Source organism: Hypomesus nipponensis, chromosome 2, assembly GCF_054491055.1.
Source record: "Hypomesus nipponensis isolate SF chromosome 2, ASM5449105v1, whole genome shotgun sequence".
Lineage (NCBI taxonomy): Eukaryota > Metazoa > Chordata > Actinopteri > Osmeriformes > Osmeridae > Hypomesus > Hypomesus nipponensis.
Window position 1 is genome coordinate 15,290,250 of NC_140362.1, and position 27,541 is coordinate 15,317,790.

Genomic DNA, 27,541 nt, shown 5'->3' on the forward strand with positions numbered 1-27,541 from the left:
CTCCACATGTCTTTGATACCCTCTCTGCTAATCTCTTCACCCCCCCTAGACTGGGTGCTGCCAGCGCGCACCTATTTCCATGATGTAATACTGTCTCCGTCTACACAGACACAGCAAAATAAATAAACACCCACTGTGCTCAAAATACTCAACATGCAGAGAGTGACTACAGTCATTGAGTGGCAGCATGTCTGCAGAGCACGAGGTGGGGGTATGAGGTTTTAGTACAGGCATAGCTACCGTATGTTCACCTACAGTCTAACTCCAGAGATCCGCCGCTCGGACAGACCACATCCCGGCACAGCCTCAGAATAGGGTCCAGGCCGGTGTGTGTCTAGGATACTGGATACTTACATTTCTACTGTCACATACACTAATCACTTGTACCGATGTACAAATCGGGCCGCTTATCGACGGAGGCTTCCGTTACGGCACGAATAATCATGTTCCCTCGCTACAGCCTGAAAGAACCTGCTGTCCTGGGTATCTTTGGTTGTGGAGTTGTGCAGCCCTGTTCCGTACGCAGCCCAGCGGGGAGCGCTCGCAGCTCTCCCCATCACGGTAATCACACAGATGTCTGTTGATGTGACACGGGATTTCCTCCGTGACCAAAGAGCACCAACACCCCTGTCAGCCGGAGCCTTGATTTATGAGACAGGGAGTCCTGACTAAGTGCTGAAGCCGGTGATGTCATCCTGGCCCGTGGGCCTGCCGGATGCACACACACACACACACACACACGCACACACACACAGCAGGTCTTCTGTTGAGACCCACATCAGGAGTGTGTTTCATCGCACTGCATGCTGAAACATTCTATCACGGTGAAGACTTGCTGAAAGGCAGGTGGGCTAAGATGGATGACATGGTGTGTGTGTGACTGTGACTGTGGGATGCATGCTGTATGTTGTGGGCCATCAGCTGTCCTGGTCGGTAAGACTGAACTGCAGTGGGATGATGTTCCATGATAGAGAGAAACATAAACCTACCCCCCCCCCCCCCACACACACACACAGGGGTCTCTAAAACATCTCTGTCTTGTTCTCTCTTGCTCTCACTCTCTCTTTTCTCTCTCTCTCTCTCTCTCTCTCTCTCTCTCTCTCTCTCTCTCTCTCTCTCACACACTCTCTTTCTCTTTTGTGGCTGGAGAGAGGGATGATTATTTTGGGTCAGTTTATGGCCTCTTAGCTTGTGTTGTCAAGACAATCCAAACAACCTTTATCAAGAGAAGGCTGCTATTAGGAGGCTACTGACTACATCTTAAACAGCAGAAGTAGTGCATGTCATGGTTTTACAGAGATAAACCAACAAATCATGTTATTGTTTGCTCAAAAGCAATGTCCAGTTTGGAGGCACTCCAAAAAACGTTGATAAGAAATTAAGTCACAGCATAGTTTTTCAAATTAATAGTTATTTTAAACAAATCATATTACCCAAAGAAACATGCTAGCAAGCTTGAATCATTTATAATTCTCCGTTACGCTTAGTTGTGGAAATTGAATTAAGGTTTAATTGAGAAGGTAAATATTGTCCCTTATTATAGTCTCTCACTAGGGATGGTAGATCAACAAGTCACAGTTATGACTGGACTCATTGTGGGCTTGTGTCTTTTTGCTGGAGTTGTAACACACACACACACACGCACACGCACACACAGCAGGCCTACCTGGCAGGACAGGGCTGGGGGTTGCAGGGCGTCATTCCTGTGCTGGGTCTGGTTCTGGGGTTGCAGTAGGACGTGTTCACCTGGACTCTCAGGTCCTTGTAGCACGCCGACTTGGTGGTCATCTGGCCTGGAGGAACCATGAAGGAACACCCGTTAATCAGCAAACTTCTCAAAGAGACTAACTTCAATAAAGGCTCACCAGGGGCGTTGTTAGACCCTTTTTACTGGGGCACGTGCCCCAGTATAAAGCTGCTGTGCCCCAGTATAAAGCTGCTGTGCCCCAGTATAAATCTGCTGTGCCCCAGTATAAATCTGCTGTGCCCCAGTAAAATCAAAAGTTTGAGTTTTAACAATTTACTTTATTAGTCAGTGCATTCATTTAGATTGATAATCCCAAAGGCCCGCAGAATTCCATGTCAGCGCTCTCTCTTGAGCTTGCCAAATAGCCACTGCAGCACGCACACAGAAGTCCAGGTGTCAGACTCGGCACACAAGTCAGAATTGAGGTAGGCTAAAAAAGCATTACAAAACGAAAGAAAGTTTCTAAATGATAGGCCTACCGACCATCGTATTTTGACTGAAACATAAAAACAATTACATGAAGCTCAAAAAACAATATTTGCCCTCAAATGATAGATTTTTTGGGCACACTTGCATCAACTATTGATGTCCCTGCCAAACCTGATATAAAATTTGCGTCCCTGAAATGTTGTATATAGTGGGTTGAGCAAGGGGAGATTTTATAGCGCAGCTTGAAAGAAAAAAAAGGAATACGAATAGGGGACTCTGCCCCAGTAAAGTTCTGTCTAACAATGCCTCTGGGTTCACCTATATGTTAGCACCTCCTTACTCAAAAATGTTCCTGTCATTATGCAATGAAAGACCTGCAGGCTCTCACTTGATGGGATCTCCATCCAGGTCTGGACCTCTACTAAACAATGCTGGAGTCACCCTCTTCAAGAACGAAAACGACCCCTAGTCCAGCAGGCCTCAGGTGGGGAAGCTCACTAGAGCTCTTCACAGGTATGGAGGTCTCTGACCTCCCAATCACAATGAACTCAACCCCTGCTTTGTTCACACAAACCCTCCGGCCTTCTCTTTCTCCTAACACACACACACACAAACAAACAAACACACACACACACACACAACCTCTCCAGGCTAGAGCCAGGTCATTACAAAAGGTCTAATTGCAGGGCTCCTGTGAGAGGAGTATCCAGCCACAGGCCATGTCCTCAGTCATGATGGGAACCGGCCCCTGGCCCCCTACTTATTCCCTGCTAAAGGTGCTCATTACAGATCAGTTGACCCTCCTAGATCTTTAGGCTCCTTCTCATTGATCTACGCGTACAGAGGAAACGTGACCATGCCTACAAATAGACCTGAACTAGTGTTGCTAGGAGAAACGCTTACCTCTAATACAAGTCCCTTTGTCAATTCATGAAATGATGTGGTGGAGTTCAACTACTGTAACTGTTAACGAGTTATATAACTACCAACGGCAGCTGTTATCAGAATAACCCATATTTACAGGCGAGGTGGACTGAGAACCTGTGCTTTCTGAAGAGATGTCTTGGGGGGGGGGACACTGGTTGATGGTAACGAGCTAGTACAGAGCAGTTTGTTACAGCACCTCCTGTGTGTTTCAGTGAAGATTGTATCTGAAGGGGGGGGGTGTGCATCTCAGTTCTCTTGTGGGGGTGCGGTGGGGGTGTGGTGGGGGTGTGGTGGGGCTGTGCACGGCTCTGCATTTGGGTGCACGCTTGTGCGGTCTCCAATCTTCTCACCTCCAGCGCAGGAGGCCGAGCAGTGGGATCGTATGACGGCCCAGGTGTAGTTGTGCTTCAGCGCTCCTCTCCTGTCCACCTCTGTCCCGCTGAGGGTGTACTCCCAGCGTACACCTGGGTTCCTGCCCTGCAGGAGGATCTACAGAAACAGGCCCTCAGCCAGCGGAACATTCTAGCTCCAATATACACGATACCACCCATAAAACGCTTTTCATTCAATTCGATTGACTACAGAAGTGATATTTTAGGGGGGATATTTTGGTCAGGATTTGGGCATGGCCTTGTAGGAAACCTTGTTTAAATGTTGGGGCGGGAGCAGCTATGTTTGAGTGGGCTATCCCTTTACTGAATTGCACGTCACATTCCTTTTTGACACGTCATGTCAGCGTACCTCGACCACCAGGGTCTCGTTGGTGGGGCCAGCGGCCGACAGGCTCTCTGGTCGGTTATAAGGTCTCTTGTACTCAAACAGAGATCCGGCGATCTGGTGTCTACCAGGCCAGTCCACGGTCCAGTGCCCGTTCAGGTAGTACCTCCGCTGGGTGTTCCTCACAGCCAGGTAGGAGCCGGAGGTGTTGAGCTCCACAACCCGGATGCTCCTCGCCCCCGCCGGGATGTTCACCACGCCGTAGTACTCTGTCACGGTCACAAACGACAAACGAAACACTGTAAGGGGGGGGGGGGGTATGCTGAGGGGATTCAACCCAGATTCCCTGCTAACATTAGACCACTTGAAATGGGCTGAGGTGTTTCGGTAACACGTCTCAGGCTCGAAGGCTGGGTCGACTTGGCGATGGCGAGGACGCGCTGAGACGTACGGTTGGTGAAGTGCTGCTTGGTGTACTGGCCCTTGTAGGTCCGACACGTGGAGTTGTTCCCTTTACAGACTCCACACACGTCAGGTCCCGCAGACGAGCCCAACACGCGGTCGCAGCCCACTTTCTGGGAGAGACGAGACACAAGGGAAAAGAACGCTTTCTCATTCTCATCCGGTGAACATGCGGCGCGCGCCGCCAAGTTCACGCAGGCGGGACCAAGCATCCAAAACAAGGTCACCCACAAAGTGCCTCCGCACAGCGTCGTCCTTGTTCAACAGTGTCAAACGGAATGTCTAAAGAGAAGAGCGGAGACGAACACACGTGCGACAAACGTGTGTTTCAGTCCCGCGGAGTTGCGTTCCAAACACAAAGCTCAGTATCACCTCACACAGGCCGTCGATGCAGATGTCAGAGCTCTCTGGGGAACATCGGGTCCCGTCCCGCACCTTGCTGGCCAGGGCGAAGAAGAAGTCGTAGCCGTCGGCATAGCAGTACAGTTTGCAGACGTCCTGATCTGGAATTGAGGAAGGCCAATGTTTGCTTTTCTCGACTTGTTGGGGGATTGCGATGACGCACAGTCACCAAACCACCTCCACAACCCCCCCCCCCCCCCCCACACCCCGACCACCAGAGCCAACCTACCGTCCACCGCGGTGTAGGGTTTCCAGTTATAGTACCAGCCCCTGAACTGCCGGCCGTTGAACTCTGCACACTGCTGGGATCTGTAGTCCACCGTGTTGGGGGGGCAGTCCTCAGTGTTACACAGCTTGTAGGAGCGCGAGGAGCCCTCGCAGTACCGCCCCCCAAACATAGGTCTGGGGGAAAGGGGGCACCACACTGAGTTAACATCATGACCACCTGTCCAACCACAAAAAGTGTGTGTATGCGGGTTCAAATTGTGCGTCTATTGGTTAGCATTCATGCAACAATACCTGTGTGTGTGTCCGTGTGTGTTTGCATGAGTGTCTGTGTGTGTGTACCTCGGGTTGGTGCACTGTCTCTCTCTATATGTGGTCCCACTCTGACAGCTCCGCGTGCACGCTGACCAGCCCGACCAGCCTGACCAGTGGCCGTGGACCGGCCGGGGCCCCTCGTCTCCCTGTTTCACACACTGGCCACGACGACACCACTGGAGAACGAAACAAACGCACGTAAACGCCACAGCTGTTCTTTTCCCAAATATTTGCACGCACTGTCAAGGACTTGGGTGCGCTTGGTCTGTCTCACCCACTGCAATGGTGCCACTTCCACATGGGACACCTTCATAAGTACCGACCGTGAGTCGAATCTAACTTTAAATACTTTTATGTAATTGAAGCAGGTCTGTGTGTGCGTGTGTGAGTGTGTGTGTGGGGGGGGGTTCTTCCCAGAAAATCTGACAGCAGCAATTTCCTGGTCTTGACAACTAGCAATAACAAACATGTTAAATGAGTTGATTTTACACCAAGATGACATTCGTGCGTGAGTTTGAAGCGTCCACCTCGGAGAGATCCCCAGATTTGGGACTGGAGCAGCTGATGGTCCCTGAACAGCCTGGATTCCTCACCCAGCCTGTCACTGTTTGTGTTTGACAACTGGACCTCAGAGGAATGGATGGGATTAAGCCATCAACTTCAATATAGGATGGAGGCAAATCTCTTTGAGACGCTGTCAGGAAAAATCCCAGAGGAACACATATTTTCCAGCCCCCTCAACAAAAAAAAACTGTTTTAACAAGCTCAGTACTGACCCACTGTGCTGGCAGTGTTGTCCTATGAGTAGTGATGGGAGAGACGCTCGTGCTCTGCGAGGGCTTGGCTTGACCGTATGCCCAGATAATCCTCTCTGTTACAGTACTTTGTGAATTTGAATGTTTCATGGGAAGTTCTCGGTCCAACAGCATCATTAAGAGACAAAACTTCCCCAATAAAGAATGTGAGGTCCTCAAAAGTCCCTCGTCAGGCTTTTACAGTGCATTCAGCCGCTCCATAAACGCCGAAAGACAGCATTAAACAGAGAACAAAGAAGCCCTCAATAGACTTTGCTGTTACTCCACTTGAGGCAGTTCACCGATACCCCGTGTGACCTAAGTGGCATTTGCACTGGAGCTTTGACAAACCTGGCAACCCAGGGCACAGGAATGCAGCCAGTCGCAGTGTTAACAGAGCTAAGTCTGGCAGGACTAAATGTCACCCAGCAGATATCGGACAAGGGGGATCTGATAAAGATCTCAGGGTCAAATGACTGAAGCCTGTGGGGCAGCAGACGTGAAGCTGAGCTTAGACTCGTGCTAGTGTGGCTACTCTAGAGAATGAGGTGTTTGTGTGTGTTGTCTTGAGGGGGAGAATTGAAAAAAGGGCAGAAGACAACGTTCTGAGAGCACTTCTGACGCTTAAAATCTAAAACACAAGTATAGTAATTGTTATGCTGAGTCATGCTATGCTAAATGGCATCCAAAACACAGAAGCTGCTGACAGTGGACGTGTGTGTGTGTGCCAGTGTGGGTATCCAGTGTGTGTCGCCAGCTGTGTGTGTCCAGTGTGTGTGTGTGTGTGTGTCAGTCTTATGATGCTCCGTCTCACCATGTCTGGACCACAGGCAGAGCCTTCAGCTGCTGGCATGAACTTAGTCTCGCATTTCCTACCAACACGGTGGCACCACAGAGCCTTGCAGATGTCCTGAAAAACACAAACATACACACACACACAAGTAAACACCCGCACTTTCACACTTGTACAGGTGCTAAATAGTGTGAGAGATGGATGGAAAAGAGTGGAAGACAAAGAGACGAGGAAAGAGAGACACACAAGAGAGAAAGAGACAAGGTTATAGAGAGAAAGAAAGAGAGAGGAACAGACAGGAAGTAGAAGAGGAAGTTAGCTGACTAATGGCCGGTCTAGAACCTCACACCGTCATTGGCGTAATGAATAGATGTTCCTGACACACTTTATGACACTGTCATTATGTTCAAAAGATGTTTTTAGGTGGTCAAAATAACAGTAATATGCTTTACAGATATGCTGAAGCCCTGTGGTAAACAATACTGAAACACTTCATATCCCAAAGAGTCATCTGCAAACAGCATGTTCCACATATGTACAGTGCATTACACCACAGTACATACATTTATAATGGCAGCTGATCTGTATTGAAACCCACAGGAATTTGCTCTACTCACACCAGCTTACTTATTTCGCCTGAGAGACACAAACTGCTACTTTTCATGTGTGTTTGCTGCTCGAAAGTGAATGACTTTGTCATATTCTGACAACAATGGGAGCAAAATGCTAGCAGAGGCAGGAGCCTGCCAGCATCTATCATGGAAGCAATCCCAAGACGTGTTTGTGCAGCTGTTTGCAGACTCAGGGATTTTCCAACAGAGAAACTCCAAAGAACGAAAAGAAGGCTCTTGCTTTGTGTGTGCGTGTGTGCACATCCAAACTATTGTTTTGCTTTTGCCAAGGTAACCCAGCACCTGGGAGGCCCCCGCGGAGAGTATAGTGTGACTTGCTGCTGAACGATCCAGCCGTGCCTTATCTCTGTGACGCCTGCCAAAGACTTCATCAAAAAAAACAATTCGAAATAAAGTAGACCGGAGGGACGAAGCGATGGTTTGGTTCCTACGAGCAGAACAAGTGTCTAGACATCCGAAACACATGGACATCAGCTCTGCTTCTTGAGGTGCGTGCTGAGTGTTGTTGCCTTGTTGGGATGGTAGACAACTGGGATGGAATCGTTCCAAAAGCTCATCAACGCAGTTTGTAACAGCTCATTTTGCACCACACAATATGATTTCATATTGTACATATACTATACAGCATATATTGTATACCGCCTTCCCACTCTCCGCAGAACAGTCAGGTTGACAGCGTTTTGACAGTCTTTTCACCGTACCTTCTTAAAGTCCAGCGTGCAGAGTTTGGCCTTCTCTCCAAACTGCCACTTGCACTGTGTGTCAGCGTCGTACAGTTCCCCAGGCAGCTTCTCAGGGTAGCTGTACTCCTGCACCGAGCTGGGCTCATCAGACAAACAGGTGGCCTGGGCTGAGCTGGAGGAGACAGGAGATGGAATCGAGTATTTCATTATTTTTAGGGAATTGACGAGCTACACAGCATAACATCACCATCATGACGTCAAAGCAAAACGCACAGCATCAAACAAAGTCAACAGAGTGGAGAAATGGTTCGTTGCCAAAGCGATGTAGGTTGATTGTGCATGGATGTTTTGCTCATTGACTCACTATAAAGGAACACATCCCATAATGATATTGTTTCTCACAGAGAAAAGGCCATAAAAGGGTTGTCTTGGCAACATAACAAGTGCCAAACCCAAGCAGGGAACAGTTTTATGTCCCTGACAGATTCTCTTGACACGCGTTAATAAATACTATCACTCAGGTCGCTGACAGGCTTCCCAACGTAACCCGATACCAGCAGTAATCATGGGGATGTGTTTTACAACTTCAATCCTCTGGTCACAATGTAGAATGGATGTAGTGTACAGCCCAGAGAGTCATGAGAGGTCCTGATGGCTTAAGCAGAACACAGGGCGCTCACCACTCCTTTACGATTCCTACGTGTCTGAAGAACAATGACTGGACTGCACAGCCTTCTAACGTTCCCAGAGCTGTGTCTCACAGTGACAACATCATATGGCGCACGATGGTATATCTCGTTTACACCCCCCTCAAGGTCGCATGTGCATTTATATCCAAGCAGATTGCGGTTGTATCCAAGCAGAGAGGCGGGGGCAAAAGGGTATCTATTCTACTCTCCTTCGATTGATTCCATTCTGTTCTTCCAAAGTTCTGTACGCCCGAGATTTACTGCCGACTTCTCATACGTTCACCCTGCTTCCAATTAGACGTCTATACATCACTGAGTGTGTGCCGTGTGTACCGCGTGTGTACCGCGTGGAACGGGCGTTTTTTTTCCCCGTGTGTGTAGGGGGAGCTGGTCCCATCTGGCCGCCACTTGTAGGAATGTCAGCGAGTGCTGAGAGCCACATCCATCCAGCCCACTGTCACCTCCTTCAAGGTCCTCACCCCGAGCTCCGCTCAACTGGGCTTCAGTGAGCCTCCGAAACAGGAAGCGACCAAAGCCACGCTTCCTCCTGGCAGGTTGGGGGGTGTGGGGGTGGGGGTGGATGTGATGAGGGTCACACGTCTAAGGGTCAACTGTGAGACTGCAGTGTGAGACTGGTGCAGAGGGTGGACCAAAAGGTTCGGCAGAGATTCCGCTTACGCATGGACGGAACCACTGACAACATGGCAGGGGAACTGCGTTTGCATGCCTGTTACGTGTCTCCTGAAGTGACTAACTGACGTGTGACTGACTTGACCGTGAGCTGGACGATCCACAACAGTGTAGCATGTTCCGCTGGTAGGAGAGACCCAAAGAGAAGGATGCGAGTGCACCTGGGTCCGAGCTCTTTGGCCCAGAACCACCCTCTCTACGTGAGCCAGACGAGCACAGTGTCTGGGTGAGTTTAATATAACTCTGACAGCCCTAACGAGGATGAGATCATGGGGCTTCAATTAAGCAGTGAGGAAATACAGTGTCCCTGACAGTAGGCGATGGAATACCTCACAGCTCCTTTCACACACTGGTAAATTTAGGGTACCAATCTCGAGTTTCACACAATAACACACATCCATACACACACACACACAGACACACAGACACACAGACACACAGACGCACTCAGATGCACAGACTGTAACTGAGAGGCAGACAGTGAAGGCCCACATATCAGTCTGTTGGCGACCATGCCAGTAATATATATCTATCCCTCCCACCTCCCGTCCCCTTCACTCTACTATGAAGGCTGAAGCCTGGTCCCTGCAGGGGGGAGGGGGGAGGGGGGGGGAGGGAGGGGGGAGGGAGGGGGGGGAACCCCACATGACCAGCCAGGATAGGTTCCCACTCCAGGCCTGGAGATGTTCACGTCAGGGGAACGGCCCACGCTTTGGCAGGCTGAGACACCCAGCAGGTATGCAGCATGGAATGGGAGGATAGCTTTCCACCAGGCTTCCTCTGGGTCTGAGCTGAGTACAGAGATAAATCCATTCGATTGGTCCGCATTGCGTGTTGTGTATCATGGGGGGGGGGGGGGGGGACCCTTCAGCAAGAATCATACATGAAGTAAAAAGCCTGGTTTTATAAAACTGTAGGAAGTTATGTGCAGTGCAATGAGGCAGGGTTTTCAGCATGGGTGTCCTTCATTTCAAAACCATTTAATGCAAATACTGTAAACAGCGTTAAAATGACTTCAAACAACATCATACACAACATGCCAAACTGACCATTCAGATTTCTTGTCATGCCTTTTTTTCTCTGTACTATAAATGTTTCTTAAATGGCGTCTGATGGCTGTGTTGACTGAGGAACCTGCTGAGGTACTGACTCGCTGTGCAGTCTTACTTGAGAAACCTGGTGAGATACTGGCGACTACAGGCTGACCAGGAGAAGATGCCGTTGTGGCCAGCCAGCGTGGGGGACATGATGTTGCCTTCGGACTTCTTGCACATGTTGCCTTCCCCGTCGTGTACCATGCCGAAACTGTGGGAAAGAGATGCAGGGGAAGCAACAGGTCATATCTGATCCTATAGGACGAGCAAACAGCAGCCTGGGGTCGTACACAAGCCCACACATCCTCTCTCTAGTATCATCGGTATGAGGTATCAACCAACATGTCTTCATTGCTCAAAATAATGATGACTGATGTCCTGACCATTCTTCTTTTCCTCTGTTGGCCAGTTGGGTGACCCAACGTCTCTTTCTGCATGAAATGTCTCTGTAATGGATATTTAAAGCCTCGACACAGACCCTGTAAGGCTGTGAGGTCTCAGGTTGTAACAGTTGTTCAGACAGAGAGCAGTGTGTGTGTGTGTGTGTGTGTGTCAGCCTTACTTGTGTCCAGACTCGTGTGCGATAGTGAAGGCTACTCCCAGGCCCGTGTCCTCGTTAATGGTGCAACTGCGGTACTTGCTGCACATCCCACTGATGGGAGCGAAGCCTGCACAGAGAGAGGAGGAGGAGGAGGAAGAGGAGGAGAGTAATGAATGTGTGGTCCTCCTAATCTGCACAAACTGATTTGTAGGATCAGGTCTCCATTTTTCCCATATTTTGTGCCAACTGTACACATTAAGAGTTCACATTAAATCAAAACGCCATTTGAACTGTGATTCTTATCATGCCCTCTCTTATATGAACGCAGCATATATCTCTCTGTTATGATACAAAAGTCAAACTACATTCCTACATACTATTATGCATCGTACAGCAAAGGAGTGGAAGGCTGGATTCTGGGTCCGGATTGTTCTAAGAGCAGTGAAACACTGTTAGTTCTAAGTTAATTCTGCTCTACGTTGTCTCTCCATGGCTCTAAGCAGATACGACAGCTAACAGTTGCATGTTAGCTTTGGAATGCATGAAGGGAAATCAAACAAGCCCTTGGTCATCCCTAAAAACCTGTTCGCATATGAGAGCATGGGAACTATGAAGGATGTATGGGAAAAAAGAGAGTGAAAAATAGTTGCAAGGCACAGACACAAAGGATTTCTTTTATGGGGGGTTTTCCCAGTGAGAATGTAATATCATGTCGTTCACTGACTTGTTTCAGACAAAGGAGTCAATCTCAATGGATGAGCGATACCTGGGCTTTTTATACATACTTGAACAGGTCACACCTTCACACAAGTAATAACATAAAAACACTGATTAAGGACTTATTCCGAATAACACGCAGGCGATGTTATAGATTCATTTCGAGGCGTAAATATCGGCATACAAATCCGATTCTCACAGCATGTTTCATATCTTTGTGAGTCTCTGTATTCCTTCAAACCAGCCTATATTGGCTGAACTCCACACCCCTCTGGGTCTCTCCCCTCTGATCTGCAATACACCATCCCTCGTTTCCTCCTTCCATCTGCTGCTACAGGAACATAAATTACGATATAAATAAATATTTAGTGCTGCCGGATGGAGCTGCCGATGCGGGGTGAAATCTCCATTATCTGGGGGGCCTTCCACATCAGAGGCCTGGCCCAGGAGTCCAGGGCCGTCTCTGAGGTGTTAGCAACTCACAGGTTGGCCCGCACGTTTATCTTCCCAGGAGCCTTTGAACTGGGCTTCAACACGAAAGAGTGTAGCTAACACGAGCTAGTAGTCAGCCAGCACTTTGAAGTCAGAGGTTGGACTTGGGTTGAGCTTGTGTGTGTCTTTGGTGAGTTTTGTGTATGTGTGTGTGTGTGGGGGGGATAGTACATAAGAGCTTTTTTTCTCACAGGAAACCCCAGAAGTCCTTCTCCTGGTGATTACCTTCAGTGAGCTAGTTACAGCTCATTAGTGGATAGAAAGGCCAGCAGGCTGGTGTAGGAAGGGTGTGTAAGCTATTCTAGACAGTCTAGAGAGAGCTACATTCGAGAGGGACAAGAAGAGAGAGAGAGAGAGGGAGAGAGAGAGAGAGGGAGAGAGAGAGAGAGAGAGAGAGAGAGAGAGAGAGAGAGAGAGAGAGAGAGAGAGGGAGAGAAAGAGAGAGAGAGGGAGTGCTGCATTTGAGAGAGCGACCTACCCAGCGTGTCACACGGTTCGTTCTTCCAGGAGCATATATCCAACCCTGTGAGGAGGATGGCGTGGTCATGACGACGGCCCTGTCTGCTTCCCAGGCTGGCCTGCCACTGGCAGAAGCTATTCAGGGTGTGGTCAGCGTGGTGGTTAATCGCCAGCCCATCCTGAGGGAGAGGGACAAACACATCAAAGTGTGTGTGTGTGTGTATATGAATGTATGGTAATGAGTGTCAAAGTGGCAGTTGGTGCCCATAAAAAAGCTAGAAAGTTCAGATGAAAAGCCCAAGTGACATTCCACTTCATATTGTCAGATGACGAGTGGGAGAGAGGCACTAAAACGAGTTCCCTCCTTTAGAAGCTCCTTAATCACCAGAAAACAACTGAGCAAAAAGCCAGGTCAAATTGGTCTAAAGTGCCTCTTTACTGGGAGCATATAGTAAATTGGAGAAGTAGGGACATTTTTGACATTCCTGAACCCAATGACCTCTGGAGAAAATTGAAGTTCGTCAACGTTAGGCACAGGTGGATGACAAAGATGGCCTTTCTCTCCGGCTCCTCAACTCCCTCGCCCACAATTCGGCGAGAAATTTTCGTAAGAAATTGGCGAGAACCCAAGGAAGGGTACACCCCATAATTAAACTGTCGTTGTAAAAGAAAAGAACCAAACGGCTCAAACCTCCAAACTGGTGGAACGCTCCAAAACACCTAGCGATTTGCACCCTGAGGTAGACATAGTCTAGCATGTCAGATAAATGTATCTGAAAAAAGCCCAAAGCATTTACAACTAAATGTTAACCTTGAAACTACAGGTCTTCCAGTGCCAAATCGTCACTTTTGGCAACAGGGTGTAATTCAAACGTACATATTTTCCTGGCTTCATAAGACTGGGTGACGTGAGACGTGACTTAAGCTGCTGGTTCTGTGTCCGTGATGGTAACAGATGAACATCCTAAAAAGAAAACACTAACCTGGTTCTCGTCCAACAGAATAAGACCCACTAGGACAATGTTGATATTCCCCCCTATGGTCCCGTCCTTGAAGAGAGTAGAGACCTGTGTGTGTGTGTGTGTGTGTGTGTGGGGGGGGGGACATACATTAATCTGAGGATATAATATATCATCATCATCCTTAATACAGTTACCATTGACAACATCTGTAGTAAATACTGCTGCACAGACATCTTGATTTTAAACACAATCAGACAATCATGCATTTGGAAGGGGTAGTCTTATTTAACAATAATATTGTCAAAAAATGAGAAAAAGTCTTGGTTTCCGAACTAATTAAACATCTTAAAAAGATTATGTATCTGGCACAAAGATCAGAGTTTAATAAACAAGAAACAAAGCCACGTTATTTAAAAGAGATAACATCCAAATACCCCAGAGACCCTATGGGAGAACAACGCAGCCTTAACGGCTGGTCTCAATTGAGCCTCTGCTCATGCGATGACCTAAACATCAATCAAAGCTCTCCATCCAACTTTGAAACAGGAATCCCGATTCTTCTCTCAGGGATTGTAGAATACCTCAGGTGTCACTTTTACCCAAATGGTATTTCTTACATTTACATTTAGCAGACGCTCTTATCCAGAGCGACTTACAGTAAGTACAGGGACATTCCCCCCGAGGCAAGTAGGGTGAAGTGCCTAGCCCAAGGACACAACGTCATTTTGCACAGCCGGGATCCGAACCGGTAACCGCTCAGCCACCTGACTCCCTCCCTCCTTTCTTCTGGAAACCTCTGTTCCCTCCTCATGTTATCTTGTTCCCTCTGCTGACACGTGGATGGGGAGGGAGATGGCGGTGATACATCGCTATGTCAGCAACCTAACGGGACTCTGTTATATCCTTATTGGAGAGATGTGTGTGTTGTTGTGAGTGTGAGTCTCTGTGTGTGTGTGTGTGTCTGGGGGTGGGGGGACCCAGGGGAAGTGGCAGAAGAGTGTGGGTGTTCAGTGTAACTTCATCCTGTCAAGATTGCCCCTCTTTAGTAGGTGCTGAACTTTTCTGACCCGGGTTTTACAGGGAACACTGTTTTGAAAAGAGCGCTGGGATTATCTTTGGATTTGTCAGTCAGTCGTTAAGTAGCAGAACGGCATGACGAGATGTGCTCAGATCAGCTGGGCGACAGCATGCCGTCCAATGACCTCATGTCCGTATCAGTTACGTTCTCGCCACACTCTTCAAAACAACACCGGGAGTAGATATCTCCTCGGTCATATAAACCCTGGCGTAGATCAAGACCAGACTAAATCTGGGACGTATCTTTTTCCTATGCAGTCGATAGAATCCAGTATAATTCAATACATTGAATGTTGTGTCTAGACTCCTAAATTCACGATGTGCATGACCCCATTTAGATACCAACCACCACTTCCATTACATAACATGCATTCATAAATGTACCAGATGGTACGGTCCATAGCAACGGACAAGTGCATGAAGCCAGTGCAGATAATCAAGGAACAGCCGTGCCCAGTTCTAACAGTGTTATGGTGGTTCCCGCTAACCAACACTGTTTTGCCCTGAATCACGGTTCTATCCACTCACCATGTTGAGCACGGTTAGGACATAAGTGGTTATGTTCTCATGACCGTGGCTGTCCATCATCTTCTTGTCCACCACGACCAAGGTCTCAACATTGAGTTTGTGGTTGGCGTAGGTCTTGGAAAAGAGAGCTCGTTTGTTCCTGGGTATGTCTTTGAACTCATCAGGTAATATGTAGACGTCTTCCTTTGGAGGCTTAGGCATGTCTGTGGAAAAAGGAGGAAAAGAGAAGAGATCAGAGCCAGATTATGAAGGATTACAGTAACTGTAACACTAAACAGTAGCATAGTTTTCACACATTTCATAAAGGATTAATACACTTTGGGTGACTGGTTGTTGGATTGTCATTTAGGTGGTCTTTTGATGAGTTCTGTAATAGTCTATGCCTTTATAAACGAATGAAAGCATTTTAAATGAGGTGACAGGTAAGAAGTGTTACCAAAACATTTTTGTCAGATTACAAAATCATGAGAGGAATTTGAGCTGTGAACTCCCATCTTTAATCCTCCACAGGAATGTTAGTCATCTCTGTAGCATAACCTTCCATATTCACTTACACATCAGGTCACAAAGTCAAAACTCACATGAGTGGGGTGAAAACCCAATGTTGCCTTTGACATGTATCCTTACCTAATCCCTGCTGACCTCTCAAATTATTATGAATCTTTCTGTCCTGCAAGTGTTTTGCTTTTTAAGACCTCAGATGGAAAGTTTGTTTGTCTAACCAGAAAACAGGTGAGGGCCAAACGGCCTTTTGCTCAAACGTGGCACAGGTGGTGCGCTGATGTCATTCCCGGAGTGTAAACACAACGCTGTTTTCTTGAGGACAGCTGTGACCTGGGCGTGCACCACCCCCTGGTCCTGTGGAAACCCCACGCTGTGAGGTCACAGTCTAATGAGCTTAGCCCGGCCAGGCGTTGCATGACTGTGCTATGAGATGGTCACACAGCACACGGTCAATAACGTGTACGCCATGATACTCGTGGACGTGTTATGTTTCACGCTTCAACATGTTAAGCTTGGTCAGGCCCTGAGAGAGAGAGGGAAGGTCCGGGGTCTCTCAGGAATGCACAACAGTAAATTAGTGGACGATTTAATAAAGAGAGGGTGGGGGTGGGGGTCCAGAACTTGTGCTTACTGCAATAGCTGTCATACAGCCAAATCCTTCAGTGTGATGGATTCATCTAATGAAACCATTCGATCTGGCCCCTCAGGAAGCAACCGTGACTCAAATCAAACACCCTTCATTTACTTTTAAATACCTACAAGTAATTGATACATGTAATTAGCCCGGGTCTAGCACGTAACGTTTGCCGCAAATGCAACTTGTTCTATGACTTTTTATTGATTTCAAAGTTCAAGCAACACAGCCACACTACTCATCAACAGTACATGCTTTTTGTATCATAGATACAGATTAAGTCGGCCTGGGATGTTGGTCCTGCCCATACAAGGAGACAGAATGCCCTTACATACATTTCTTCCGCCTCCCGCAGAAGTGCTGCCGCTGCCTCGTCCCATGGTTGTAGTCGCCGTGGTGACCGTCGCCGTGGTGACCGTGGTCATGGTGACGGTCACGTTGGTGAGCCCCTTGGTCCGCGCCGGCGTGCCCCCCCTGCGGTCTCTCGGCGTCCCGCTGGGGTGGCGTGTGCAGGTCTGCTGATCTCTTGTAGAGGATGTGAGGTAGATGGCTGGGGGGGGCGCTGAAGTTCTCCTGCAGGGCCAGGCTGGAGGACAGGGGTCTCAGGAAGTACTCCGCATCCTGCGTTCGGATCAAACCTGACTAGAGGCAAGAACGGGTGCTCATCACCGCTGCAGTTTCAGCATGCTGTATTCTCATGCAATATGGATGAATGGAGCTGGGAGGCAGTGGCTGGAACCTCCCATCCGCCAGCTCAAAGCAAAAAGTCCCCAAAAGTTCATGACTTGCTCTCTGCTCCACTTTTAGTGCCACGTCGGCCTTGACAATCATCGGGCCCACACACAGTGGAAACATAACGAGGCCTGGCAGTGGTAGAGGTCCAGATATTTAACTGAGTAAGGCCCCTTTCTCCACATCAGACTGATGTGTGAGGTCCTTTATCATTGCCTCAGCTCTGAGCGGCAGTGTGATCGTATGGAGCGGTGTGAGTATTGGAGTGGAGAAGAGAGAGAAAGAGAGAGGGAGAGATATCAGAGAGATAGGAAAAGAAAGAGAAATAAATGGAGAAACTGGATTACACTGAAGATAATTAAACGTCATAGCTCTTCACAGCCAAACTAAACAAGTCCTGTATATGACCCTAGCCATGTAAGGGAGGTATGGGTAGTGGAGGTGTTTACAGGTGATGCAGCATTAGGTAATTAGTACTTCCTGTTTTAACTTGTGTCAACTAGCCAATACTCATTTAGCATGTTTTGGTGTGTCAAATTTTACATTGGCATTGCATGTGTGACGCAAGTGTTTCAGAACCCTGTTTGCATAATGAGTCACAGCTTTCTAAGTTCAATGTTGTTCTTGCAATAAGACCATATTGAGGGCCTCTTGGTCTAATGGTAGATCTCAAGGTGGCATATACTGGTGTGGCAGAACCACAGGTCACCAATTTAACAAAACTAAAACTCAATTAGCTGCATTTTTATAGCATGGAAAATGAACTATTAAGTTAAGTCTACAGACATCTATCAATAGAACATCAAAGTGAGGCTTAGGGTTTTAACTGGCTGAGAAAATAGCTTGATCGCTTTGTGGCATCTTAAGAGTATCAAGGGTGTTCCTGTGAAGGAATTAGCCGGCTTATGACACTGGATATAATCATAAACAGTTATATACAGTCACACAACTGGCTGGTGAACAGCAATGAGAAGAAAAAAAACACAAAAAAAGTTTTTCTCTGTGATGAAATTGCTTGTACACTGTACAGAAAATAGATGTCCTTGACTAGTGTGGAAGAAATTGGGATTTTCTGTGTGCTTATATTATTGTGTCTATGTGTCAGGGTTAATAGATGTTCGGGGTCAGGAGAAAGTAGTGGGTAAACGTCCCTTGTCCTGACTACAAGGAAAGCTCCAACTATGATCTCTCTAGTCTGAGAGTGGTCATGGGTTGGGAGCTGTGAATCTCTTTCTCTGCGACTGTTGTAACGTCATTACTGCCTGACTGTCACTATCTATGTTTACATTCTTGTACCCTATAAAAGATGGTCCTCTGGCCTTCAGAGCTGAGAGAGACATGATTGAGACTTAAGCCTTGTGTTGTGTTGTCATTTATGGTCAGAGGTCTGGTTGTCTCCCAATCTGCAGATTGATGATACTTATTAAAATCCAGAACTCAACTGAACTTGGTCACTCCATTTATGAAGAGACGGATAAACCAATTTCTTCATCACTAGCCATATGTATGGAATGGGCATCCCTTCTAACTCTGTTTGTAATAAAGAGGTCTATTACTGTCTCTGGAGACTGGGTTGAGTACTCAACAACACTGTGCAGACACCGCTGATGATAGCTGACTAAGCTGCCAGCAAAACGCTCTAATCCTTAGACCAGCAGCCAGGTTGCTTGGCTTTTGGTGACACCCTGTGTGTTTCCAGTCATTCTCTTAGCAGTCTCTTACACGTTGGAGCAATCATTGTAATACATCTGGTCCGAGACTGGGCGAGGTGAGACCCCGGATCTGGAGGGAGGACATGTCGCTTGAATCAAGCGTCCCACGTTGAGGAAAGCATTTTGACATGCACTATGACACTTGATGGAAGTGTTGGATTTGCACCTCCACCCCTAAACATATGGGTCTTCAAGGAGACTACAACATTTCCAAAGTGTATATTGATTTTACAAGTAGCCATATTTGTAAAAAGAATTGTTGCCGTGGCACAAACACAGAGATCCAGTCTATTTGCAAAGCAGACTGTAAGCACAATGCGGAAAATTGCATTTTCCCAAAGGGGACATTAAAGTCCCCATCATTCTCCAGTCTGTTTGAGAGCAGATCAGAAAGAGAAAACAGCACCAGGCACCGCTGGCGTGGCCGGGGCTTGCGACACTGTCAGATGGAGACCACATGTCACCCTGCACACCACGATCCTGTTTCCTTATGTCTCCACTGCTGTCACTTCCCTCCAGCACCATATCTCTCCCTCCGAAACAAGAATCCATGGAAACTGCTGCTTTGCCATTGCTGAGAATTGAGAACTGGGACTGCACATGTAAACAACTTGGGTGAAGGGGCTCACATTATTTGAAACCCTGCCTAGATACTAAGCACGTGTATTGCCTCCACAACATGTGGCTCTGGTCCTGCTGTAACCTAGTTAGTTTCAACTTTGTGTTGGACTCTAACTACAGTAGTACACCCAGCACCACATGTTACATTACCAAGCTATTTCCACATTACGATCACGAGACTGTATGATTCTTTCTTTGATAGTCTGCCACAAATGCTCTTGAAATTGCAAAAAAGTTTTCATTAAACAAAGCCATGTTCCTAAGTTACCCAATTCAGACGTGTACATGTCCTTAACATGCATGCCCACAACTATTGCCTGTGCACAACAATCACTAGCCCGTATCCCTTCACCACTCGTACGTAGCTCTAAATTAAGAGATTAGGTCACACTCCCGTTCTCCTAAATAGCCAATGTCATCAGATTACACGCCAGGCCCTACGAGGTGCAAATAGCAGTCGTAAAAAGCTAGTAGGCAGGGTGAAACAGTACCTGGGAGGGGGATGAACAGCTGGACACCCTGGAGGAAGACAGATCCAAACATGTACTGTAGGAAGGGGAAGGCAAGGTGTACAAGTGGATGTCAGTAAACGAGTGTAAGCGAGCCTGGAGCTTGGGACTGCCTCACAAAGACGCACCTTCCTGGCAGGTTGGCTTCGCAAATCGCAATAGACTCCTCTTTGAAGCACTAACTACACACGGTATTTGACCATAATGCAATTAAATGGTTTGTCTTCATGTGAATACTGTGAGACATATTCATTATCACTGGTAATGCCCTGGTTACGACATCACAACAACAACACTATGCATGTCGGGCTGTGTTCATTGGCAGAAGGTTCTGTATAGTAGAAAACCAAAGGGGACCACACTCAATGTCTCTAAAATGTTCTTTGCATCTACAGAGCGTGTCACATCACATATTCCTGGAAATCCCAGGAAGGTGAGGAAGAAGGAGGAGCAGATGTGGCGGTGGATCAGGTTCTACTATAAACCCTGGAGCAAACATTACTTTTACAAAAAGAAAAACACAACCAACAAGTGATTTGTGGTTGGGGAGGGGGGGGGGAAACACTTATGTATGTTCCTTCTGTTCAAATAAAAAGTGTCTGTGTAAGATGAGATCTGACACAAATGCCTTGGTGAAGATGAAGCAACTTCTTTTAGATCTTGACAAACCAGAGAAAAAGACAGACTGAATGAGTCTACTAAGCATCTACTAGGAATCTACAAAATAAAGAAGCGGAGAGGATTTCCACTTCCTTATTTATTATTTATTTATCTCAAGACTACCTCAGATAAGATACATCGACAAGCTAATCTAAGGTTGTTACTTCCTCGGGAAGCCCCTTGAACAGTCAGATTAACACTTAATCTTAAACTTGTGGGGTTCACTTCAATCCTAAATCAAATAGTTGTTACCACTAGTGCCTGGTGAATCATGTATTGTGTTATGGCTGAGCTCCAACAACCACCTACCTTGAGTCCACTCACATCAAACCTGACAATCCAACCTGGCAACCCCTCTTTAACGCCACACTAAAGCGTATGACTATACAAGCTGTACATCTAACACACAGAGGGACCTGCTTTATGGCCTTCATTTGCCATGTCCTTGTGTCTGCTCTGTTTCAAACTCCCTGGCAGACGCACAGTCCCTGCACCACGCTCTACTCGTAACTTTTTAACGGCAAACTCCCTACTGTCATCAAAGCAATGTTAACCACTCTAACTCAGCACTGCCAACAGCCCACTATTCAAAGAGAATTTATACATAGGCTTTAAGACATGAGTCTCCTCCCTGTAGCCATGTTTTACCCTCTCACAAGTCACAAAGTGAACAATGATTTTCTCCCTGGCGTCCATCCCAACAACCTTAAACTGGGACAACCAAGCTGTCATGTTTCCAGAAAACCAAAGCCGGGCCCACAAGCAATTTGACGACATGACATTACAACTCACCTACGTCATTTAAGAAACAGCTATTGCAATCAGTTGTACAATCAGTTTGACGAATGTACAGTACAGAAATTAGGTGCCCAGGAGGAACATCATCAATATAGAGTAAAAAACCTACACCAAACCCCACCAACAAACCTTGGTCTATGTTTGATGCAGTAAACAATACATAGATCTAAATACTACCCTAAACAAACAGATGAACACACCCACATGGATCAAGGTAATACAGTTCCATACAGAACAAGACATACATCACCAAGTGAATGTTAATAAAAATGTGAGTTCAAAACCCTCTGCTTCCAGACCGGATGTTCCTGGAAACTGCCACATAACGTGTTTCAGCCCAGACCTGCCTAACAGAGATCAATTCCTGATATCGATCCAACCCTATCAGGTCAATATTTGTCTGGCCCTTGTCAAACAGTACCCAGGTGGAAGACCAAGGTCTCCCTTCACTTATCACATTCAGCCAGACAAACATTTTGATAGCAGATGTTTTTCTAGACAGATAGGCCATCGCAACATGAGGGCCAGCACACAAATGTCTACCTGCTAACCAGGAAGATCAACATCCCGGAGAGATCGAGACAAGCCACGTCAACATGTACCACAAAATGTATTTTATTTCATTATTTCAAGCTGGAGGACAAAGAGAAAGCAGCGAGTGTGACAAACTATTTTGGGACATTTCTGTTGGTCAAAATTGGTGACAACGCCACAAGACAGACAGAGACAGACAGAGACTGACAGAGACAGACTGAGACAGACAGACAGACAGACAGACAGACTAACACACAGATCCTGCCATGTTCTGTTCAAGACGTTTCTCTCAGGGGGTTTAGCCTCCAGGCTATTGGGTATGTTTGAGGTAGGAGCAGTCCCACTCAGACCTAAGTGTGCTTTAGGTCATGCTTGCAAAGCATTTTCTCAAGAAGCCTTTGGAGTGTCAGTCTCCTAGTCTCAGGCTTTAACCCTTCAGCTAAACACTGCGATTCATCCATTGCTTGCACCTGGTCATCGCCAATAAGGAAAGGGCTAGAAGGAAAACGATTTTATGCAGGATTACTACAGGCTTGGCGACTGGCCAACACGCCCGCCTTCCTTCCTCTCCGCTCAGCCTGACCTCTTTATTGACATATGAAACACACGCTCCAGGCCCGTCGGTTCACTCACCATTCCCGCGCATGTGGAGAGGGCCACGGACGAGTTCACCTCCGACCTCAGTGACCCCTGGTAAAAGCAGAGGTCGTCCGGCTGATACGCCCGCAGGCTTTTGGTGCCATTCCTCCCCAGGACTTGGACGGTGAAGCCAGGTGCGAGGAGGCTCCGGGAGGCCTCCTGCAGCTCTAGGTGGAAGTCCTGACCCAGGCCCCGGAGCTTGAAGTGGACCACCTCCCAGAGGCTGTCACCCCTGGTCAGTGAGCGTCTCCGGCGCTGGTGGTGGGCCACCTGGTGGGAAACGTACTGGCCCTGGTGGTCCACCTCATATGGAGCCACAATCTCATATTCTGTTGAGGAGATCCACCAGAACATTGAGACACATGCCTTCTAGTGCCTAAAAACTATCTATGCAAATATATAATGAGACACATTGTACAGTAGTCATTTTAAGTGCTGATAATTAGGAATAAGATAAGCAGAAAGGTTACAGACTCATCAAGCATAATTACATACAAAATCAGTAGCAGAGGTCCCAGAGAAGAAAACATGAATGAAACAAAGCACTCTTTTCCAAGGAGAGCAAGTCAAAGGCATAAGTACAAATTAATTCATTCAGCCTCACCAGCTATAAGTAAAGGAATGATATTAAACAGAGTTAGAAGCCAACTCTGCGGATGTGGCAGAGCTATCCAGGGTGTGAACAGGAAACCCAGTCCTGTCAAAGAGTGAATCATGTCTGACCTAGGCTTTACAACAGTTCAGGCTGGTTTACTGCAGGTTGTAAAGAGAGAGGGTGAGAGGTCACAGGGCCAAGATGTCAGACCATTTAAATGTCTGGTGGGGCATTCGGCTTCTTGTGTTCTTCCTCCCTCAGGTGAACCACACACTGGAAACACTGTCTGACTCCTGTCCATTGACTGATTCACTTCAGGGTAATGTTCTAGATGGAGGTAGTAGGTTTTTTGAAATCCTTAAAGTGCCATCATAAAACGCTGTCAGAGAGTTTAAGGAGCCTGGAGACAGGTGATGCTTGTCCTCCTGGTGGTGTTGGTTGAACAAGGACAGGGTTTGTAATAGCACTGTGTGGATTCAGTGTAAATGATAAGCGTTATTGTTCTCCATAGTTGGTATTACAGCATGGGAAATTTGGAATTTGCACATGTAGGTGCCAGGTACAGAGAACTGATATTTGGACCAAACAATGTAACCTTGATCCGTTTCTTATCAGACCCAGTGTGCTGATGAGGTAAACATTCTAAAAGCTTTTAACTAAGCACAATACAAGACACTGTATCGCTATCCTTCATTTTGAAAAATTGAAGGAAAATTACAAACATTAGATAACAGTCTGATTATGTCCTGATATTGTGAATGAGACAATTACGTGGTTCAGCTTAGCAGAGACCACAGTCAGAAATGCCATGCTGAGTGAGTTTGCAGAAGGTAAACAAGCACCTCTTTCTGTCACACTCAGACCTGCTTTGGCAAACACCAAATAAGTACCTTTAGAATGAGACCGGACAGGGGGGACCGAGAAGCAGGAAACTCATTATCATAACATTCAAAGTGTCTTGTAAAACTATACACCATGCAGGTTACAAATGTATACTAAACTGCAGTCCCCAAGCCTATGGTCACTGAACCCGTGCTACACTGATTAAACACTCACCTGTCACAACTCACACACGCACACCTTTACAAATACACACTCTCTGTCGCTCTCTCTCTCTCTCTCTCTCTCTCTCTCTCTCTCTCTCTCTCTCTCTCTCTCTCTCTGTTGCTCTCTCTGTTTCTCTCTCTCTCTCTCTCTCTCTCTCTCTCTCTCACACACACACAAAAACACACACACACAAAAACACACACACAAAGGCCTAATTGACCTTAAAGCTGCTGAAGCCATGTCCGCAGAGAACCCCAACTTTACCCTAAACAGGTTAGACAGGAGCTGATAGATGAGACTCCTGCAGGGTTTAGTTTGGAGAAACGCCTGAGCCAGACTGTAGTCATCAAATTAAATAACGTTTGATTTGTATAGTCTTGGCCTTTGCAAGCAATGCGTGGCTTAGCCGATGCCTGTAGATGTCACCACCAAAGATCCTACTTCATTTATCAATCAGTGATAGCAGGTGAGTTTTCAGGTCAGCAAAAACATTTCCATTCAATGAAAGGCAAGCAAAACAACAACAGTATGATACAGATAAGAGACAAGGAACATTCATGTCTGTCAGGTCATGTGCATCAATGTAGGGGCAAAGACACGCATACGTGTTCACTTTCTGTGCACTATGAGATACTTCGTCGGTGCTATTCAAGAACGGAACACTGAATGCACTTTAATCGACTGGGCGTAAAACTGTACTACATCCTCTAGCGGAGAAAAGCAGTACACCCAATTAACAAACAAAAATCTCGGACACAACTTTGGTTATTAAGTGAATGCAGCCATAGATGGAAATTGTGCGTGCAGTGGTTTTAGAAACAATAAAGGAAAAAACGAACAATAATGAGGTAGGCCCTATTAACATGGTCTAAACAACAATGAATACATTGGTTTATACCTGTATTCTGAGGCAATTTTAGGGAGTGCAGTAAAGTGGATGCTCCTCTTGTCTTCCCATTGTCATTATGTGCAGATTCTCTAAAACTCAGCTGGAGGCTCTATAAAACACACATAGACGTCATTAACACATGAGTAGTGAATGGTCATACATTTCAGATAGATAATGCGCCCCAATATTACATACCTCATTAACTAGCAAAATGAAAAAAAGCTGGAAAAAGATTAACGATATTGTCCCGCATCTCCACTTTGTATAAAGCCACAGAGAAGCCATGTCTCCGACAAAACTTTTGCACAATATCTTGTCCAAATCGGTCGCAATTGTCCTGTGGGCTTGCCACGGTAATTCAACTAAACTTCAGTGAAATGCAAACTTGGCAGGGATGAATGAAATGTCGAGGCGGTGGGGGAGTTCCAGGTACGTCGTTTAGTCTCTCTCTCTCTCTCTTGCAATAATGGTCTTCCTTCAAACCTGGCATCACTGAAGCGGGCAGTCCTGCAACATCGCAATCCTGTCATCTCAGGGTGGTGAGTGCATATCCTATTATTTCACAAGACATTTCAGTTTTAAGGTTTTTCCCCCCCACCTACTGCTCGACCCCTGCGGCCGATTGACGCGCTCATACCGATTTAACTCGGTTGACTGAGGCGCGTGCGTTCATCACGTGATCCATGTGTTTCAGTAGAAATAAGAATGTAATTCCTGATATTAGTCTAGTGCGAAAGACCGCTGCAATTCACTGTGGAAAGACACTGTCGAAAGACTGCGCGTCTGGTCACGTACATGGCAGGACCCTTTCGAGCAGCGACCCGACCAATAAGATTCAACACCTGTGCTGAGACACTGGGTGGGGAAAGAGGTGTCTTTGACCCGGTTAGACTATGGTCGAATTAAATCAATTACAATTCTTGAATTCTAATTCCTCATGTTTGTTTTAATATGCAGGAAATCTGTTGGTGTAAAGATAGCCAAAACTTGCTTGTTGCAATTCGACTGAACAGGAAAGCAGGGAGTAAAGGGATTGCTGATACAGCCAAGTCTACAGTAAGTCAAAATGACCAGACTGTCCCCATCTAGTGTCCACATCTAGTGGTTCAAAATGTTTTCAACCACCATCTACTGTACATTTATTCCAAACGGCAATTTCCGTCACCAGGAGGTCACACAGGTGGTAGTTTTCGTAAAATGGCACTCGGATGACAAAGGACCTTGATGACTTTTGGTTACCCTCCATCTTTTAGAGCTACACACTGCTTCATTGGAAAAATAATAAAAACAAGGTTATACTGTAAAGTGAACTGAGTCAGACATAAAGATACAACTTCCAGATTCCTCGTCTTGCTTGCCAATCCTGGATTTACCCATTGATAAATTGTGCTATAAAGAGAATTCCTTCACCCATCTGTTCTAAATCATGGAGAATCTTTACAGTGTCAGCTGTTAAGCTGATATTCCCTCCCAGCACCAGTCTGTCTGACTGTCAGACAACAGACCAGCATTGCCTGCATATACAGTTTGAATTGTAATTCAATACATTGCAAAATAGGAACATTTCAGTCATCCACATGTACCTGGAACACATTTAGCCAGTGGTGGAATCTCCTGAGATCTTTGTCTAATTCTGTACAAAATAATGTGAAACAATGCAGATCTTCTCTTCTTTAAGTTGTTTAATGAACCAACATCACATTTAAGCCAATAGTGTGATAATCTCCCCCCGATAGTTGGGCAATGGTACAAACCAACTCCCCTCCTGAATGGAGCAGTCCATACACAAGATAGAGTGAGTTCACCTTTGACCCCCTGAGCTCCTGTCTGTCTCTGTCTCTTAATGGGCTCACTCTGTGTTTGTAGACTGGTTGAGTTAAGTGCAGTAAAGCCTTCTAAAACACACACACACACACACACAAACACACACACACACACACAAACACACACACACATAAACACACTCTTGTTCTGCATCCATCACCAACCACAAGTAGCTCAAGCTTATTCAGAATCTCAGAATGATTCAGAATCACTCTGCCCGGCGATTCTGATTCTCAGTATCCCAGCTCCTAAATCTTGAATGATCCAGGTCTTGTGAGGGCTGTTCACTGAGTGGTCTGGTTTAATTAGCAGTCTGAGAATGTCAGGTGGGGCATAGTCCTCCATGGCAGCGGGCCAGAAGAGCCACGCTGACCGATCGCAGCTGTAACATTCCACCCCTCAGGATCGCACGTAGGGGGGGCTGACGAGAGCTGACAAGGGGAGCGAGACTGGAGCACTGTGGCAGGG

At 46.7% G+C, this 27,541-nt stretch overlaps 1 protein-coding gene across 1 annotated transcript in view; it reads right to left on the minus strand.

Moving 5' to 3' along the window:
• The window catches only part of adamts16 (ADAM metallopeptidase with thrombospondin type 1 motif, 16), a 28,788-nt gene extending 2,840 nt beyond the window's left edge, over window positions 1-25,948 (minus strand). The window contains exons 1-18 of the mRNA XM_084708542.1: window positions 25,445-25,948; window positions 25,259-25,358; window positions 22,713-23,047; window positions 16,849-17,155; window positions 15,376-15,578; window positions 13,792-13,875; window positions 12,828-12,987; window positions 11,162-11,267; window positions 10,673-10,810; window positions 8,145-8,298; window positions 6,833-6,928; window positions 5,252-5,400; window positions 4,914-5,086; window positions 4,655-4,785; window positions 4,272-4,395; window positions 3,845-4,089; window positions 3,454-3,592; window positions 1,667-1,793 (exon numbers count right to left, since the gene is read on the minus strand). Coding sequence (XP_084564668.1) covers window positions 1,667-1,793; window positions 3,454-3,592; window positions 3,845-4,089; window positions 4,272-4,395; window positions 4,655-4,785; window positions 4,914-5,086; window positions 5,252-5,400; window positions 6,833-6,928; window positions 8,145-8,298; window positions 10,673-10,810; window positions 11,162-11,267; window positions 12,828-12,987; window positions 13,792-13,875; window positions 15,376-15,578; window positions 16,849-17,155; window positions 22,713-23,047; window positions 25,259-25,358; window positions 25,445-25,534 — 2,861 coding nt within the window. The 5' untranslated portion in view covers window positions 25,535-25,948. The remainder of the gene's footprint in view (window positions 1-1,666; window positions 1,794-3,453; window positions 3,593-3,844; window positions 4,090-4,271; window positions 4,396-4,654; window positions 4,786-4,913; window positions 5,087-5,251; window positions 5,401-6,832; window positions 6,929-8,144; window positions 8,299-10,672; window positions 10,811-11,161; window positions 11,268-12,827; window positions 12,988-13,791; window positions 13,876-15,375; window positions 15,579-16,848; window positions 17,156-22,712; window positions 23,048-25,258; window positions 25,359-25,444) is intronic.
• Window positions 25,949-27,541: the final 1,593 nt, after the last annotated feature.